This window comes from Chiloscyllium punctatum, chromosome 48 (assembly GCF_047496795.1).
Source record: "Chiloscyllium punctatum isolate Juve2018m chromosome 48, sChiPun1.3, whole genome shotgun sequence".
NCBI lineage: Eukaryota > Metazoa > Chordata > Chondrichthyes > Orectolobiformes > Hemiscylliidae > Chiloscyllium > Chiloscyllium punctatum.
The window spans coordinates 62,230,602-62,244,938 of NC_092786.1; the positions used below are offsets into that span (position 1 = coordinate 62,230,602).

Genomic DNA, 14,337 nt, shown 5'->3' on the forward strand with positions numbered 1-14,337 from the left:
TACCATTCTACCAAAAGCATCCACTCCCTCCATCATCAATGCTCAGTAGCAGCAATGTGTACTATCTACAAGATGCACTCCAGAAATTCACCAAAGATTCTCAGATAGCACCTTCCAAACCCTGACCATTTCCATCTGGAAGGATAAGGGCAGCAGATATATGTGAACATAAGTTCCCTTCCAAGCTACTCACCAAACTGACTTGGAAATGTATTGCAGTTCCTACAGTCAAAATCTGGTCAAAACCCTGGAATTCCCTCCCTACTGGCATTGGGGTCAATCCACAGCAGATGGACTGCAGCGGTTCAAGAAGGCAGCTCACCACCATCTTCTCAGGGGCAACTAGGGGCAAATGCCCATATGCCACAATTTTAAAAAATGAATCATTTTGTGAAGTTTCTAAATCAGATATTAACATTGTAGCTTCAACAGATTGACACCTCATTTTAGGTATGTCTAGTGTTGCTTATGATATGACCCCCTCCACTCTTTTGTGAACTGGTACTCAACACTAAAGGGGCACTACATTGTCAGAGTATCAGGCCCAAAGAAGTGCTGTACTGTAAGAGGGACAGTACTGAAGCAGTGCTAAACTGTTGGAATCTCTAGCCCAAAGGAGTGCTGAGGTAGAGAGAGAAAATGACTTGGGTAAACCATGACAGTAAAAAGTAGTTGGAGGTTGGACTGTGAACCCCCATCAGCTCTGTAGGGGTGACCAGACGTGGCACCACTACAAGAGCAGTCAATGCAGTGAAACTCAGCTGCAACTATTATGAGCAGGGATTTAAACCTCAGTTGTGATAATGAATGATAAATTGAATAATTTTGGCCTGTCACCAGTTAAGATCTATTTGGTTCTGCAGCGTTGGCATAGTTTCTAACATACAGTTAGAGCTATTTGAGCTGCACAACAAAAACAATTTGAATCTAAGTAGTGCTAATAGTGTAGAGACATTGCAAGATGCTTCATATAGATACAACCAGACAAAACTAATATTGAACCAATGAAGAAGATTTTAGGAGATTGGGCCTGAAACTTGATCAAAGATGTACATTCCATGAAGGAAATAAAATTGATACTGTTTTCTGAAATAGCATTCTGTTATTGAATAATATAGCTACACTTTCTTGCAATAACACATTTGTCTTGTAAAATGATACTGTCACTCACCGCTTGTTTGAGAATGAGTCTGTTACATTCCTGAAGTATTACAGCAGTTTATGGGAAAATTTATACATTCTAATGTTAACTCTTTCTTTCTTTCAGTGGTTTGGAAACCTGGTAACGATAAAGTGGTGGAATGACCTGTGGCTGAATGAAGGATTTGCTTCTTATGTTGAATACCTAGGAGCAGATGAGGCTGAGCCAGAGTGGGGTGTGGTAAGATGATCAGGTTCAGAATTGTTAGAGAAAGACCTCTTATGAGCAACTTATAAAACATTAAGTTGCTCATAAAAGATAAAAATGACTTGAATCTGATAGCATTATCCTGATTGAACTGATTTATTGAGATCCAAGACTGATAATTCTCAAAGTTAGTCAATTTACAGATTATTTTCACCTTCTATTGTAACTACTGATGTGATGAATAGTTATTAACATTATGCTCAACAGTTAAAGAAATTGTTGCCTTACAGTTATCAAAAAAAGGTACACACTCAAATCAAATTCATTTTACTGGTTGAGTGATTCTGTGACTTTAAGACTGTTTTTGGTATTAGAAGGTAAAGAGCTATCAGTATTGATGGGCTAGATGGTCTGCATTTTGCTGCAAAGTGATGGGGAGTCAAAAAGTACCCATCATTATCTATGCACAAATTGGAAAGCAACTTTTCCTGAGCAAAAACAACTTAATCATTTGGCTATCCAGGGCTTGAATATTGCTATAAAAAGAGACAGTTTGCAATCATCAGGACACAGTTGTTAGAATACCAAATCTCAAAGAGAATCACCATTCATATTGCATGAGAAAAAGGTGCTGGGGGCAAATAGGCGCTGATTGATTAAGGAATTGCTAGGGACAGTGCAGTGATGAGCTATTGTACTTTCATGGGCTTGTTTTTTTTAAATATAGATATTTTTATTAGACATTTAACATTTTTACAAGTTTACAAAAATAAACAATACTCTCAAATACAAACATTGATATACAACTAAATCAAATATACAATAGCCAAAATTTAACAAAAGAAAAAATACCAAAAAAGAAGAAAAAACAAAACTCACTGTCTACTAATCTAACCTACAACTAACCAGAGTGTATATTTAAGTCTCTAACATGCTCGGAATGTGTTAACATCAAATGTAATAAAACCCGTATTCATGTGGGATTCCTCTCCTAAGGGGCCCCGGACCAGCCAGGTTTGTAATCTCAATTAAATAAAAGCCCTTCTTAGGAGCCGAAATATCTGTATTTATGTAATTCAAGAAGGGCTGCCATATTTTATAAAATAATTCGGTCTTTCGGTGCACCATATTTGTATGGAGGTCAAGGGGAATACATTCCATAATTAATCTGTGCCAATTTGAAAGTCCAGGGGGGCATTCAGCCACCCAGTTCACCAAAATATTTTTCCTTGCACAGAAAGAGAGAATAGAAAATAGTCTCTTCCCGTACATGTCCAGGGAGGGAAATTTCGAAAAGCTCAAAAGGAGAGATACAGGGCCCACTTTAATTTCCGTTCCTAAAATTTCTGTCAGGGTACTTGCTACTTTAGTCCAATATCTATGGATCTTATGACAGGTCCATAGGCAATGTACAAGAGTGCCCACCTCTATTTTACATTTGGGACACATTGGAGATGCTCCTGCCTTAAATTTTGCCAATCGAACCGGTGCTATATGGGCCCTATGAAGTATCTTCAGCTGGATAGTTCTGTTACAGATAGTAATTCTTCTAGTGTTTTCCCAAATATCATTCCATGTTTCTATAGAGATTTCTAGTCCCAAATCCTGATCCCATGTTTTAAGCAGATTGTCCATATCTCCCTATACTTCATCATGTAGTAAATGATAAATAGTACTGACGGAAGATACTCCCACTAGTCGTAGGACACTACATTCTCTATCTGATTTATAAAGACTACCAAATAACGTAGTCTTCTTCTGTATAGTCTCGAATTTGGAAATATCGAAAGAAGTCTCCATTAGGTAATCTGAATTTCTGACGCAGCTGTTCAAAAGACATCAGGACCCCATCTTTAAATAGGTCCCCTAGACATGAGATACCCCTGGATCTCCAGAGTTTAAAAGTGGCATTTGTAAACCCCGGTTGGAATCCCCATGCTCCCACTATCGGAGCATATATTCCAAGCCTTAATTGTGTTTAGTATTATAGGATTTTTACAGTGATCTGTAATGATTTTCCTCGTGTCTGAAAATAAAAGGTTAATAAGTGGGTATTTTACTTGAGAGGCCTTGATATCCAACCAGATTGATTGTGGATCAGACAAGACCCAATCAGCTATGTAACTTAATAGGGAACTTAACTGATATTTCCAAAAATCTGGGATGTCCAATCCTCCTCTTGCCTGTGGAAGCTGTAGCTTCTTCAGCTTAATGAGGGGCTATGATTCCAGATAAAGGAACCCAGCCAGCCATATAATTTACGTAGAGCCATCCTCGGCAGCATCACCGGAAGCATTCTCATAGGGTATAGGAGACGGGGCAGGACATTCATTTTAATTAGTGCTATTCTACCCAGCCAGGAAATTGGAAGGTCTCCCCATCGCTGGAGGTCCTGCCTTATCCTCTCCAGTAAATGCACAAAGTTAGCTTTGTATAACTGACCAAATACTGGGGTAATAAAAATGCCTAAATATAAGAAACCCTCCAGGGACCAACGAAAGGGAAAAAGGGATCCGTCCACTAAGTGGGGTATTATAGCAAGGCCACCCATTGGCATAGCCTCCGATTTTGAAAAATTAGTTTTATAGCCTGAGAATGCGCTAAATGTATGAATAACTTGGATTAGGTGAGGTATGGAACGGACATCAGAGGATTACTGAGGAATAGAAGAACATCATCTGCATAAAGGGTAATTTTATGTTTACCTGTGCCAATCCTCGGGGCCGTTATATTAGGATCAGCCGGTATAGCTTCTGGTAGTGGTTCAATTATTAACGTAAATAACAATGGCGAGAGAGGACATCCCTGACGGCAGCCCCTACCCACACTGAAGCTATCCGAACCTAATCCATTGGTAACCACAACTACTTTATGTTGAGACCCATTTGGTAAACACCTGTCCAACGCCAAACCTTTCCAATGTGTAAAACAAATATGACCATTCAACCCTATCAAATGCGTTTTCCGCGTCTAATGAAACTACTACTCCTGGTATCTTTCCCTGATGACAGGCTTGAATCATATTCAAAACCCTTCTAATATTATTGGATGATCTACGGCCCTTAATAAACCCCGTCTGATCCTCCTTTATAATATGTGGCAGTACCTTTTCTAGTCTCAATGTTAACGTTTTAGAAAGAATTTTAAAATCTACATTTAGCAAAGATATTGGTCTATGTGACGTACAATCTTCTGGATCCTTTCCTTTTTTAAGGATAAGAGAGATATTTGCTTCTTTCAGCGAAGGCGGGAGACAGCCCTGACTTTGTGCATAGTTGTACATGTCCATAAGTGGAACAGCCAATATTTCTGTAAATTCTTTATAGAATTCAGCTTGAAAACCATCTGGGCCAGGTGCCTTACCACTCTGAAGTTGCCTGATTGCATCAAGTATTTCTTGGACTGTTAGAGGAGCATTTAGGACCGATACCGGTTCCGGAGTTAGGCCTGGAAAGGTCAAATTTTTAAAAAACGATTGCATCCTCCTAGTCCTATCTTCACAATCCTGCGATTTATATAACTCAGAATAAAATTCTCTAAAGATCACATTAATCTTTTTATGATCATGAGTCAAAATACCTATACTTTCCTTGATAGACGTAATAGTCTGAGAAGCCTTTTTTTTCTTTGCAAGAAATGCTAAGTATCTACCCGGTTTGTCGCCATATTCATATAACCTTTGTTTTGCAAATAATATTTCCCTCTTAGCCATTTGAGTAAGCGTGGTGTTTAGAGCTGTCCTAAGGGCCGTAATCCTTTGCAAATTAATAATAGAAGGTCTATCAGTGTATGCTGTTTCAGCCCCTTTTAAGCGAGCTTCAAGCAGACGCTGTTGTTCTCCCTTCAATTTTTTCTGGGTTGCTGAGTAGGAGATGATCAAACCTCGCGTGTAAGCTTTGATGGTCTCCCACATCATTGATGGGTTGCTAGCCGTACCTGAATTAATTTCTAAAAAAGTTTTAAATTCAAAGTTTCAAATTTACTATCTTTCATTAGGAAGGGTCCATATGTCAATACAGAGGGGATGTCCCGTTGTTCCTCGCCTTGATTTCCATATATGCAGCAGCGTGGTCGGAAATTGCTATACTACCTATTTTACAGGATGATACGGAATTTTTAAAAAATCGAGGGGGCAAAAAACATATCAATTCTGGTATGACATTTATGTGGATTGGAGTAGAAAGAAAAATCTCTGCCCTGTGGATGAAGACATCTCCATACATCTACTAATCCTAATTCTTTGTTCAGATCTACCAATTGTCTAGATCTGGGAGATACTCCTGCAGTACTCTTGGGAATCCTATCTATTTCCGGATCCATAATACAATTAAAGTCTCCCCCTATAATTGTATGACGGGCACCAAAAGCCATCAATTTTGAAAAGGCTTCCGTTATAAATTTAAAGGGGTGTGCCGGGGGGCAGTACAAATTTACAATCCCATATTCCTCTCCATTTATAAGGGCTTTAATCAGAATATATCGTCCAGATTCGTCTTTTATCTGATTTAGGATTTTGAAAGGGAAATTCTTCCGAACAAGAATAACAACTCCCCTGCTTTTTGAGCTAAAAGAAGAAAAAAAGGCCAGATCAAATTCACCCTGTCGTAGTTTCAAGTGTTCTTTATCCAGCAGGTGTGTCTCCTGTAGAAGAGCTATATCAACTCTTTTTTTCTTAAGATTTTGAGAATATTTTCTTCCTGTTGACTGGCGAATTACTCCCCTTGACATTCCAGGTGCACCACTTAACCGACTGATCAACCATAATGATCCGGGCAAATCCGAAACCCCTCGGGAGGGGAAACCCTATCCAGAACATCCCGAGCATAGAGCATATAAAATTCACAAAAATAAAGGCTCTCTAATACACTCACAACAGTATAATAAAAAACTATTTCTAAATAATAAAAAAAAATAAAACGTATTTAAGTGGAGACTTTCCCCCTTGTTCCCAGGGGGTGTCACTTCCTTTCAAAAGTCCATCATATCCTCTCCCAACCAATGCCCCACCCTTGACCCAGGTGCTCCTCAATAAAATGAGGAGAATTCAGATATAACACAAAGCTAGAATTAACAGTGAGCACCCTACCCCCGCCCCCCCCACACCAACACCTGGATATATTTGGTAATGTTAATACCATGTATAAACATATAACTATAAAATTACAACCTCGACAAATAATAATTAAATATAATAATACAAAATAATACATAATAAAAAATACAAAATAACAAGGGAGAAACAACCCCGCTCCTAGAGACAGAGGTAAAATAGAATATGGTAACCACCTCCCCCTACCAACATTAACCAAACCCCTCGGCTTATATACATACCCACATATATACATAAAATAGTAAAAGAAAACAACCCCAAGAGGGGGGAGAAAATCAAATCCCTCTCCCCACCCCCCATGATAATATTAAACAGTAAGGTAAGAAAAAAGAAAAAAAGGGGGGGATATAAACCAAAGCAGGGGGGGGGGGAAGGAAAACCAACATCCATTATCTCTTACAATTTATCTAAGAGAGTCCAAGAATTCCTTAGCCTTTTCTGGCGATCCGAAGTCATGGTTAAAGCTTAGCGTCGCTGGGTAGCGTAAGGAGTACTGAGTATTTAAGTCCCTTAAACACTTCTTCGCCTTGTCGAATGACTTCCTCTTTCGGACCAGAACTGGGGAAAAGTCCTGGCATAACATGATCATGGATCATAGCTTGGGGGTCTTTTCCAAGGTTTCTAGAAGCTTCTAGGAGTATCTGCCTCTCTCTATAGCTCTGCAGCCGGAACAGGACTGGGCGAGGGCGCTGGTTCGAGCCTGGCCCACGTATTGCGACCTGGTAGGCCCATTCCACCCTTACCTGGCATGATCCAGCCTCCAGATTTAAAAGCTATGGCAACCACTGCTCGAGGAATGCTGTAAGCTGGCCTTCCTCTTCCCGTTCGGGAAGGCCCAGCAAACGAATATTTTTTCAACGACCTCGATTTTCGAGGTCGTCAATGTGATTCTCTAAGGTCCCGACTCGCTGTTCGAGAGTCCGGACCTGATCCACGGCCGATTGAGCTGTAGATTCGGAGGTCGTGGCCTTTAGCTCCGCCCCTCCGACTCGGCGCTCGATTTCTTTGATGTCTTGGTCGTGCTTTTGCAGCGTGGCCGAGAGTGAGTCCCATCGGCTTCGGGATTCTTCAATAAAAGCGTCGATCTTCACATCCAGTTTAGAGATGATTTCCACGAGGCTCGCCACCGTAGGTAAGTCCCCAGGGTGGCTGTGGACGCCTCTGTTCCACTGGAGAGGGTGGGGGAGGGGTTCCTGCCTGCTGAGAGCTGCGGGCTCCCTTCTCTGGTCAATTTTACTAAATATTAGATTGTTTAAATTTAATACTAAGCAACTAATTAAATTAAACAGATATTATAAATGATTTGGTGAGTGCGATGGGGGTGAGTGACCCACTTTGCCCAAGTCTTGGGAGGAGCACTATAGACTCAGACTTGCTGGGTTGCCGCCATCTTGGATCCCCCAATGGGCTTGTTTAATTAAAAAAAAACCTACAGAATGTCTGTGGGCAAAGACAGCTCAATGAATGGTCAAACAGCCACTGTTTGCTCAGTGTTTACAGCAAAGTCTGACCTGGACTCTTGAGCTTGAGAAGAGATTAATGTAGTTCTTACTGAGTTTGAATCTGTGGCTTAAGGCTACTTGTGTTTTATCATTGAATATCCATGAAATCATTTGGAAATCTGGTAGAAAATAAAATAATGTCAATGCTGTGCTCATGACCTTGGATTAAAGGGTCAAGATTAGAAGTGTCTGTGAGTGATACAGTTGTTTGATTGTTTCAGGTAGCATATTCAATTCCTTATATTATTGCAACATTTAATGATAATTGAGATACAGAAAGAAATGTTGGGACAGATGACCAAATGCTAGGAACAAAAGTAGATTTTAAGGAGTGTCTTAAAAGTGGAAAATGAGATAGAGATGTGAAGAGATAAATTATAGATATTCCAAAGCTTGGGATCCAGGCAACTTGCCCTCGCAAATCAGAAGTCAATGAAAATTGGGAGAAAAGTCTCTACTGACTGGAGTCATATCTAGCACATTGGAAGATGGATGTGGTTGTTGGAGGTCAGTCATCTCAGCTCCAGGATATCTCTGCAGGAGTTTCTTAGGGTAGTGTCCTAGGCCCAACCATCTTCAGTGGCTTCATCAATGACCTGGCCTCTATCATAAGGTCAGTCGTGAGAATGTTCACTGATGATTGCATAAAGTTCATCACCATTCGCAACTTTTCAGATATTTGAAGCAGTACATGTCAAAATGCAGCAAGAGCTGGACATATCCAGGTTTGGGCTGACAAGTGGCAAATGACATCAATGGCCATTTTCAACAAGAGAATCCAACCATCTCTCTTGATATTCAATGGCACTACCATTACTGAATTCCCTAGGCCACTGATCAGAAACTGGATTACCATATAAATACTGTAGCTAAAAAAAAGGTCGGAGGACAGAAATTCTATTGCAAGTAACTCAACTCTTGACTCTCCACTCTAGTACAAGTCAGGAGTATGATAGAATACTCCCCTCTTGCCAGGATGGGTGGAGCTCCAACAACAGACAGGAAGCTCAATACTATCCAGAACAAAGCAGCCTGTTTGATTGACACTACATCCACTATTTTCAAACTTACTCCCTTAGACACTGATGCGCAGTAGCAGCAGAGTGCCCCATTTACAGTGTAGTGATTGTAACAAGATCAGCCAGGTGGACCTCATTGAACATAAATTCCCTGTTTGAGATCGTTAATCTGGTCCAATCAGGGATTCCTGGCTGAGAGAGAAAAAGAGGATGTTTTCACTGTGTCTCGCACCTGCACACACACACCATGGGTGCTGGGGAAAAAATAAGCACTACCGCACTTAGGCGGTAGTGTGGGGGTAAAAAAAAAGGGAAAAAAAAAGAGGATGTTAAACCAGCTGGTGGCCGCCATGCTGTGGTACCGGCTGGTCACTTTGGTCCCTCCTCCTGGCTTTGTCGCTGACATCCAGAGAACGTTGGTCGACTTCTTCTGGGACAAAAAGATGCACTGGGTCGCCGCGCAGGTTCTGAGTCTCCCTATTGAGGAGGGCGGTCAGTCGCTGGTGTGCGTCCGCACCCAGGTCGCGACGTTCCGCCTTCAGGCCTTGCGGCGATACCTTTACGTCGAGCCTCCTCCTAGGTGGTGCGCCCTGGCGACGTATTTTTTTCCGCCAGGTGCGTAACCTCAACTACGACACGCAGCTCTTGTTCGTCGACCGTGACGGTTTGGAGGTCGCCCTCAAGACGCTGCCTGTCTTTTACCAGGACCTGATCACTGTCTGGAACATGGTCGAATCGCGTCGCGCCTACCCTCCGACTGGAGTAGCGGCTGTCGTCAGGGAGCCGTTGCTCAGGAATCCGCACCTCCGTACTCGCGGGTTCGAGTGGCTGTCGGAGGGGAGGGCCGTGGCGGCGAGGGTGACCAGGGTCGGGGACGTGCTGGGTGCCCGGGGGGCCTGGGCTGGACGCTGCCGCAGGACATAGCTAGCAGGGCAGCGGTAGACGTCCGGTACGTGGCCACCGCCATCCGACGCCTTAAAACGGCGGTGCTCGGCTCCGACGTAGTGCACCGGTTGGAGGACGCTCAGGTGTGCGGTGGGATCCCGTCCGCGCTCACCCCGGCCCGGACGGAATTTCACATTGGCCCCAAGGTCCCGTACTTCCCGCGGGAGCCTGTGCCCCACAACCTGAGCCGCCTCCGGAATTTTAATTTTGTTGCTTTCAGGGACATAAAAAGGAAGGCCCTGTATCGACTGCTGCTGCACACCGTCCACCTCTTCTCCCTCATCCACCGTCCGGACACGCCTTGGCGTGCCCATTTGCCACCGGGCGGTGGGGATCCCCAGTGGAGGGCTCTCTATGCGGGAGTCCTCCCCCTTTCTCTCGGGGATCTGGGGTGGAGGGTGCTGCACGCAGCAGTCCCCTGCAACCGCAGATTGCGGTGGTTCACGGACTCCCAGCCCAACTGCTTGTTCTGTGGCGCTGTGGAGTCCGTGGACCATGTATATATTGGGTGTGGGCGTTTGCACTCCCTTTTTGATTTTCTTAAAAACCTTCTCCTCTGTTTCTGGCTGCACTTCAGTCCCACGCTCCTGATCTTCGGGCACCCGGTACGGAGGAGGGAGGGCAGGTCCGAGGACCTCCTCGTGGGTCTGCTCCTGGGCCTGGCCAAACTGGCCATCAACAGGTCCAGGCAGCGGGCCGTGGAGGGGGTCGTTAGGGCCGACTGCCTGCCCCTCTTCCGGGGTTACATTAGAGCCCGGGTGTCCTTGGAGAAGGAGCACGTGGTCTCCACCAACACCCTGGAGTTGTTCAGGGAGAGGTGGGCGCCGCAGGGAGTGGAGTGTATTATTTCCCCCTCCAACTCTGTTTTGATTTAGTCCCTACCCTCCCCTTCACTGTTTGATCACACAGCATTGCCCTGTGGTTTGAAGGGCAGTGCTTGTCACTGGCCACTCGGGTGTTTTTCATATCTTCCTGGTGGTGGAAATTCAATAAAGATTTGTGCACTTTGTGTCTTTCACTGTGTCTCACACCTGCACACACACACCATGGGTGCAGGGGAAAAAATAAGCACTACCACAGTTAGGTGGTAGTGTGGGGGTTAAATTTTTAAAAAAAGAGGATGTTTCCTATCTTCCTGGTGGTGGAAATTGAATAAAGATTCGTACACCTTGTGTTTCTCACTGTGTCTCACACCTGCACACACACACCAAAAAAAAAGGATGTCTGTGCTATAGGCATTGATTTATTGTTTGGTTTATCGGACTGTTTGTATGTGATTGCATTTACTGTTTCATTTTTGATAATGTAAGGTGGGATTCGAGGTTCGCCCTTGTTTCCCTGTGAACTGGTTGCAGGGTTGGGTTTGGGGTCTGGCTTTGCTGCCCCTTTCCCCTTGCTGTTTCTTGTATATGGCTGCTCATGTTAACTTAAAAATGTGTTGCTGGAAAAGCGCAGCAGGTCAGGCAGCATCAAAGGAACAGGAGAATTGACGTTTCGGGCAGAAGCCCTTCTTCAGAATTCCTGAAGAAGGGCTTATGCCCAAAACGTAGATTCTCCTGTTCCTTTGATGCTGCCTGACCTGCTGCGCTTTTCCAGCAACACATTTTTAAGCTCTGATCTCCAGCATCTCCAGTCCTCACTTTCTCCTGCTCATGTTAACTGTTGGTTTGTATTTTGTACTGTTTAATAAAATAAAAAGAGGAGTGTGAAACATTCTGACACTCAGAGCTGGCTCTGAGGGAGCTGGACCAGTGTCAAAGACTTGCCATGTGTAAGCAGAAGGTGACATGGAGCGGGATACTGGCTTCCATGGAGTTACTTCAACAGATGCACTGCAACAGTTCATCAACACTCCTTAGGTAGCGCCTTCCAAACCCACAATCACTACCATGAAGGAGAAGGGCGAGGTCAGCAGGTGAATGGGATCACCACCACCTGAAAGTTTCTCTCCAAGACATTCACCAACCTGACTGGAAATATATCGCTGGACCATCAGTGTCACTGAGTTACAATCCTAGAACTTCCTCCCTAACAGCATTGGTGGTTTACCTACAGCAAACGGAACACTGAAGTTGTTTAAGAAGGCAGCCTTCTCAAGGGTAACTAGGAATGGGCAGTAGAAGCTGGCCCAGTCCCTGACGCCCACATTCCATGAAAGAATGAAAAGCAAATTTACCTTCAGCCAACAATGGTAGATCAGTCGTAATCAAGGAGACACAGCAGGCCAGAATGTAGGATGCATCCAAACGTCGTTGAATCGGGATGAAGTTACTGAGGTAGTAAGTAGTAAAGCCCTGAAGGAATTCAAAATAAAGAATAGAATGTTTAAATCAAGATGTTAGTAGGTTATGAATGAGTGAAGCTGAGAGAGCACACAGCAATGAGGCAACATGACTTGGTATGAGGTAGGTCACAGGCCGCTGAGTTTTAGATTACCACAAGGAGAGAGTAGAATGTAAGAGATCACCCAGCAGAACTATATGTTGATAGTTCATTGCTATTTACTTTGTGATCAGAATTTACTTATTTATAATAAACAGCAATTCTCGTTAAGTACAAGAAATTGGTGAATGTTTTCTGTTAATCTGATTCCATCAGACAGGTAAATCAAGGTCTTTGCATTCTATAATTAAATCATTAACTCTTAGAGTGACCTCAGGACTAATGGGACTTGACAATCAACACATTCCCCAAAGTGGATCATGACAATAACTACATTATGAGAGAAACACTTAATACTAACAGGCTACACCTTGACAATATCCTTGTTCACAGTGAGGTCGGGTCTGTAGGACTGAACAAATTTCACTCCAGCACCAACCTCTGCATTACTTATTCATGTTCCCATTATCTATAGGGCATTATTGGATTCATGTTCCCATTATCTAGAGAGCATTATGTGCCCAGCATGGCCAACAGAACTATGCATTCAAAATATGGGGAATTAAACAAAAACTACTTTTTTTCTCATTTCAAAACTCTTCGCTTTTCCTGAGTCACAGTACAATTTCCTAATCTTTTAAATTTACCATTTAGAACAAGTTTGTTGAATAAATATTGTTGAATAGATTCCTGTAATCTTAAGAATCCTCATTACAAACTGTACTGAGATGAGAAATAAACCTTTTTTTTAAATGATTGACAGTAGTTTTCTCTTTCCACAGAAAGATCTAATTGTACTGGATGAAATTTACAGAGTTTTTGCTGTTGATGCTTTAGCATCCTCTCATCCTCTCTCCTCTGAAGAAACTGATATTAACACACCAGCTCAAATTAATGAGCTTTTTGATGCAATCTCATACAGTAAGGTAAGTGAATCTTTCTTGTAGAATGTGTAACTTGGTTATTGTGACTCTAACAAATGTATGACTGGTTTTCTCTACAGGGAGCATCTGTCCTTCGCATGCTTTCTGACTTTCTGACTGAAGAAATATTTGTCAGAGGACTCAATGTAAGTCTCCATGTTAAATTTTATTTAATTTTATCAATTAATCTGACATGTTTTAGTTGTTGAAATTTTCATAATTTAATTTTTTTTATAGACCTATCTCCGTCAATTTTCATATGGCAACACGATATACACAGACCTTTTTGAGCATCTGCAGAAGGTTTGTATTTGAAAAGACTAAAATAATTAAAAACAAAATGATGTTTATTCGCAACATTTATGACTGAAAACACAGGTGCTGCAAATTTCCATTTAAAGAAAGATAGCACACAACTATTTTTAATAGTGGCTAGTGTCTTGTACTGTGTTAAACAGAGTTATTGTTACTCATTATTATTACCTTTAGTTATTACTTCACTCTCCAGCATCCAAATTCAACAAATTTAAAGGGATTTTTGGAGCTCTCCAGTTTGGGGAAACAGTGGTAATGTCACTGGTCTAGTAATCCAGAACTCCAGACTAATATTCTGGTGACTTGTGTTTGAAACCCATCATGGCAGATGGGAACATTTGAATCAGTAAATTTTGAAATTATAGAGCTAATTTAATGGGGACCATATAATGATTCGATTATCATAAAAACCTACCTGTTCACTAATGCCCTTCATGGAAGGAAATCTGTCATCTTTACCTGGTCTGCCCTAAACCCACAACAACAAATTTAACTCATAGGTCTCTGAAGTAGCTGAGGAAGTTGTATCAAACTGCTGCAAAGTCTAAACAAAGGAATGGAAGTGAACAGAGGGTGATGCAATCGTTGAGTGGTATTATTGTTAGATTATTAGTCCAGAAAATCAGTTAATGTTTTGGGGACCCCAGATTTGAATCACACCATGGCAGATGGTGGAATCTGAATTGAAAAATAAATCTGGATTAAGAATCTACTGATGATCCTGAACCAGAATGTTAGCTTTGTGTAACATTGTGGGCGGCACGGTGGTTAGCACTGCTGCCTCACAGCACCA

General features: G+C 42.3%; 1 protein-coding gene across 1 annotated transcript in view; it reads left to right on the forward strand.

Moving 5' to 3' along the window:
* anpepb.1 (alanyl (membrane) aminopeptidase b, tandem duplicate 1) overlaps positions 1–14,337 on the forward strand; it is a 94,855-nt gene that overhangs the window by 43,829 nt on the left and 36,689 nt on the right. Inside the window, exons 6-9 of the mRNA XM_072565462.1 lie at positions 1,268–1,381; positions 13,089–13,232; positions 13,310–13,375; positions 13,467–13,532. Coding sequence (XP_072421563.1) covers positions 1,268–1,381; positions 13,089–13,232; positions 13,310–13,375; positions 13,467–13,532 — 390 coding nt within the window. The remainder of the gene's footprint in view (positions 1–1,267; positions 1,382–13,088; positions 13,233–13,309; positions 13,376–13,466; positions 13,533–14,337) is intronic.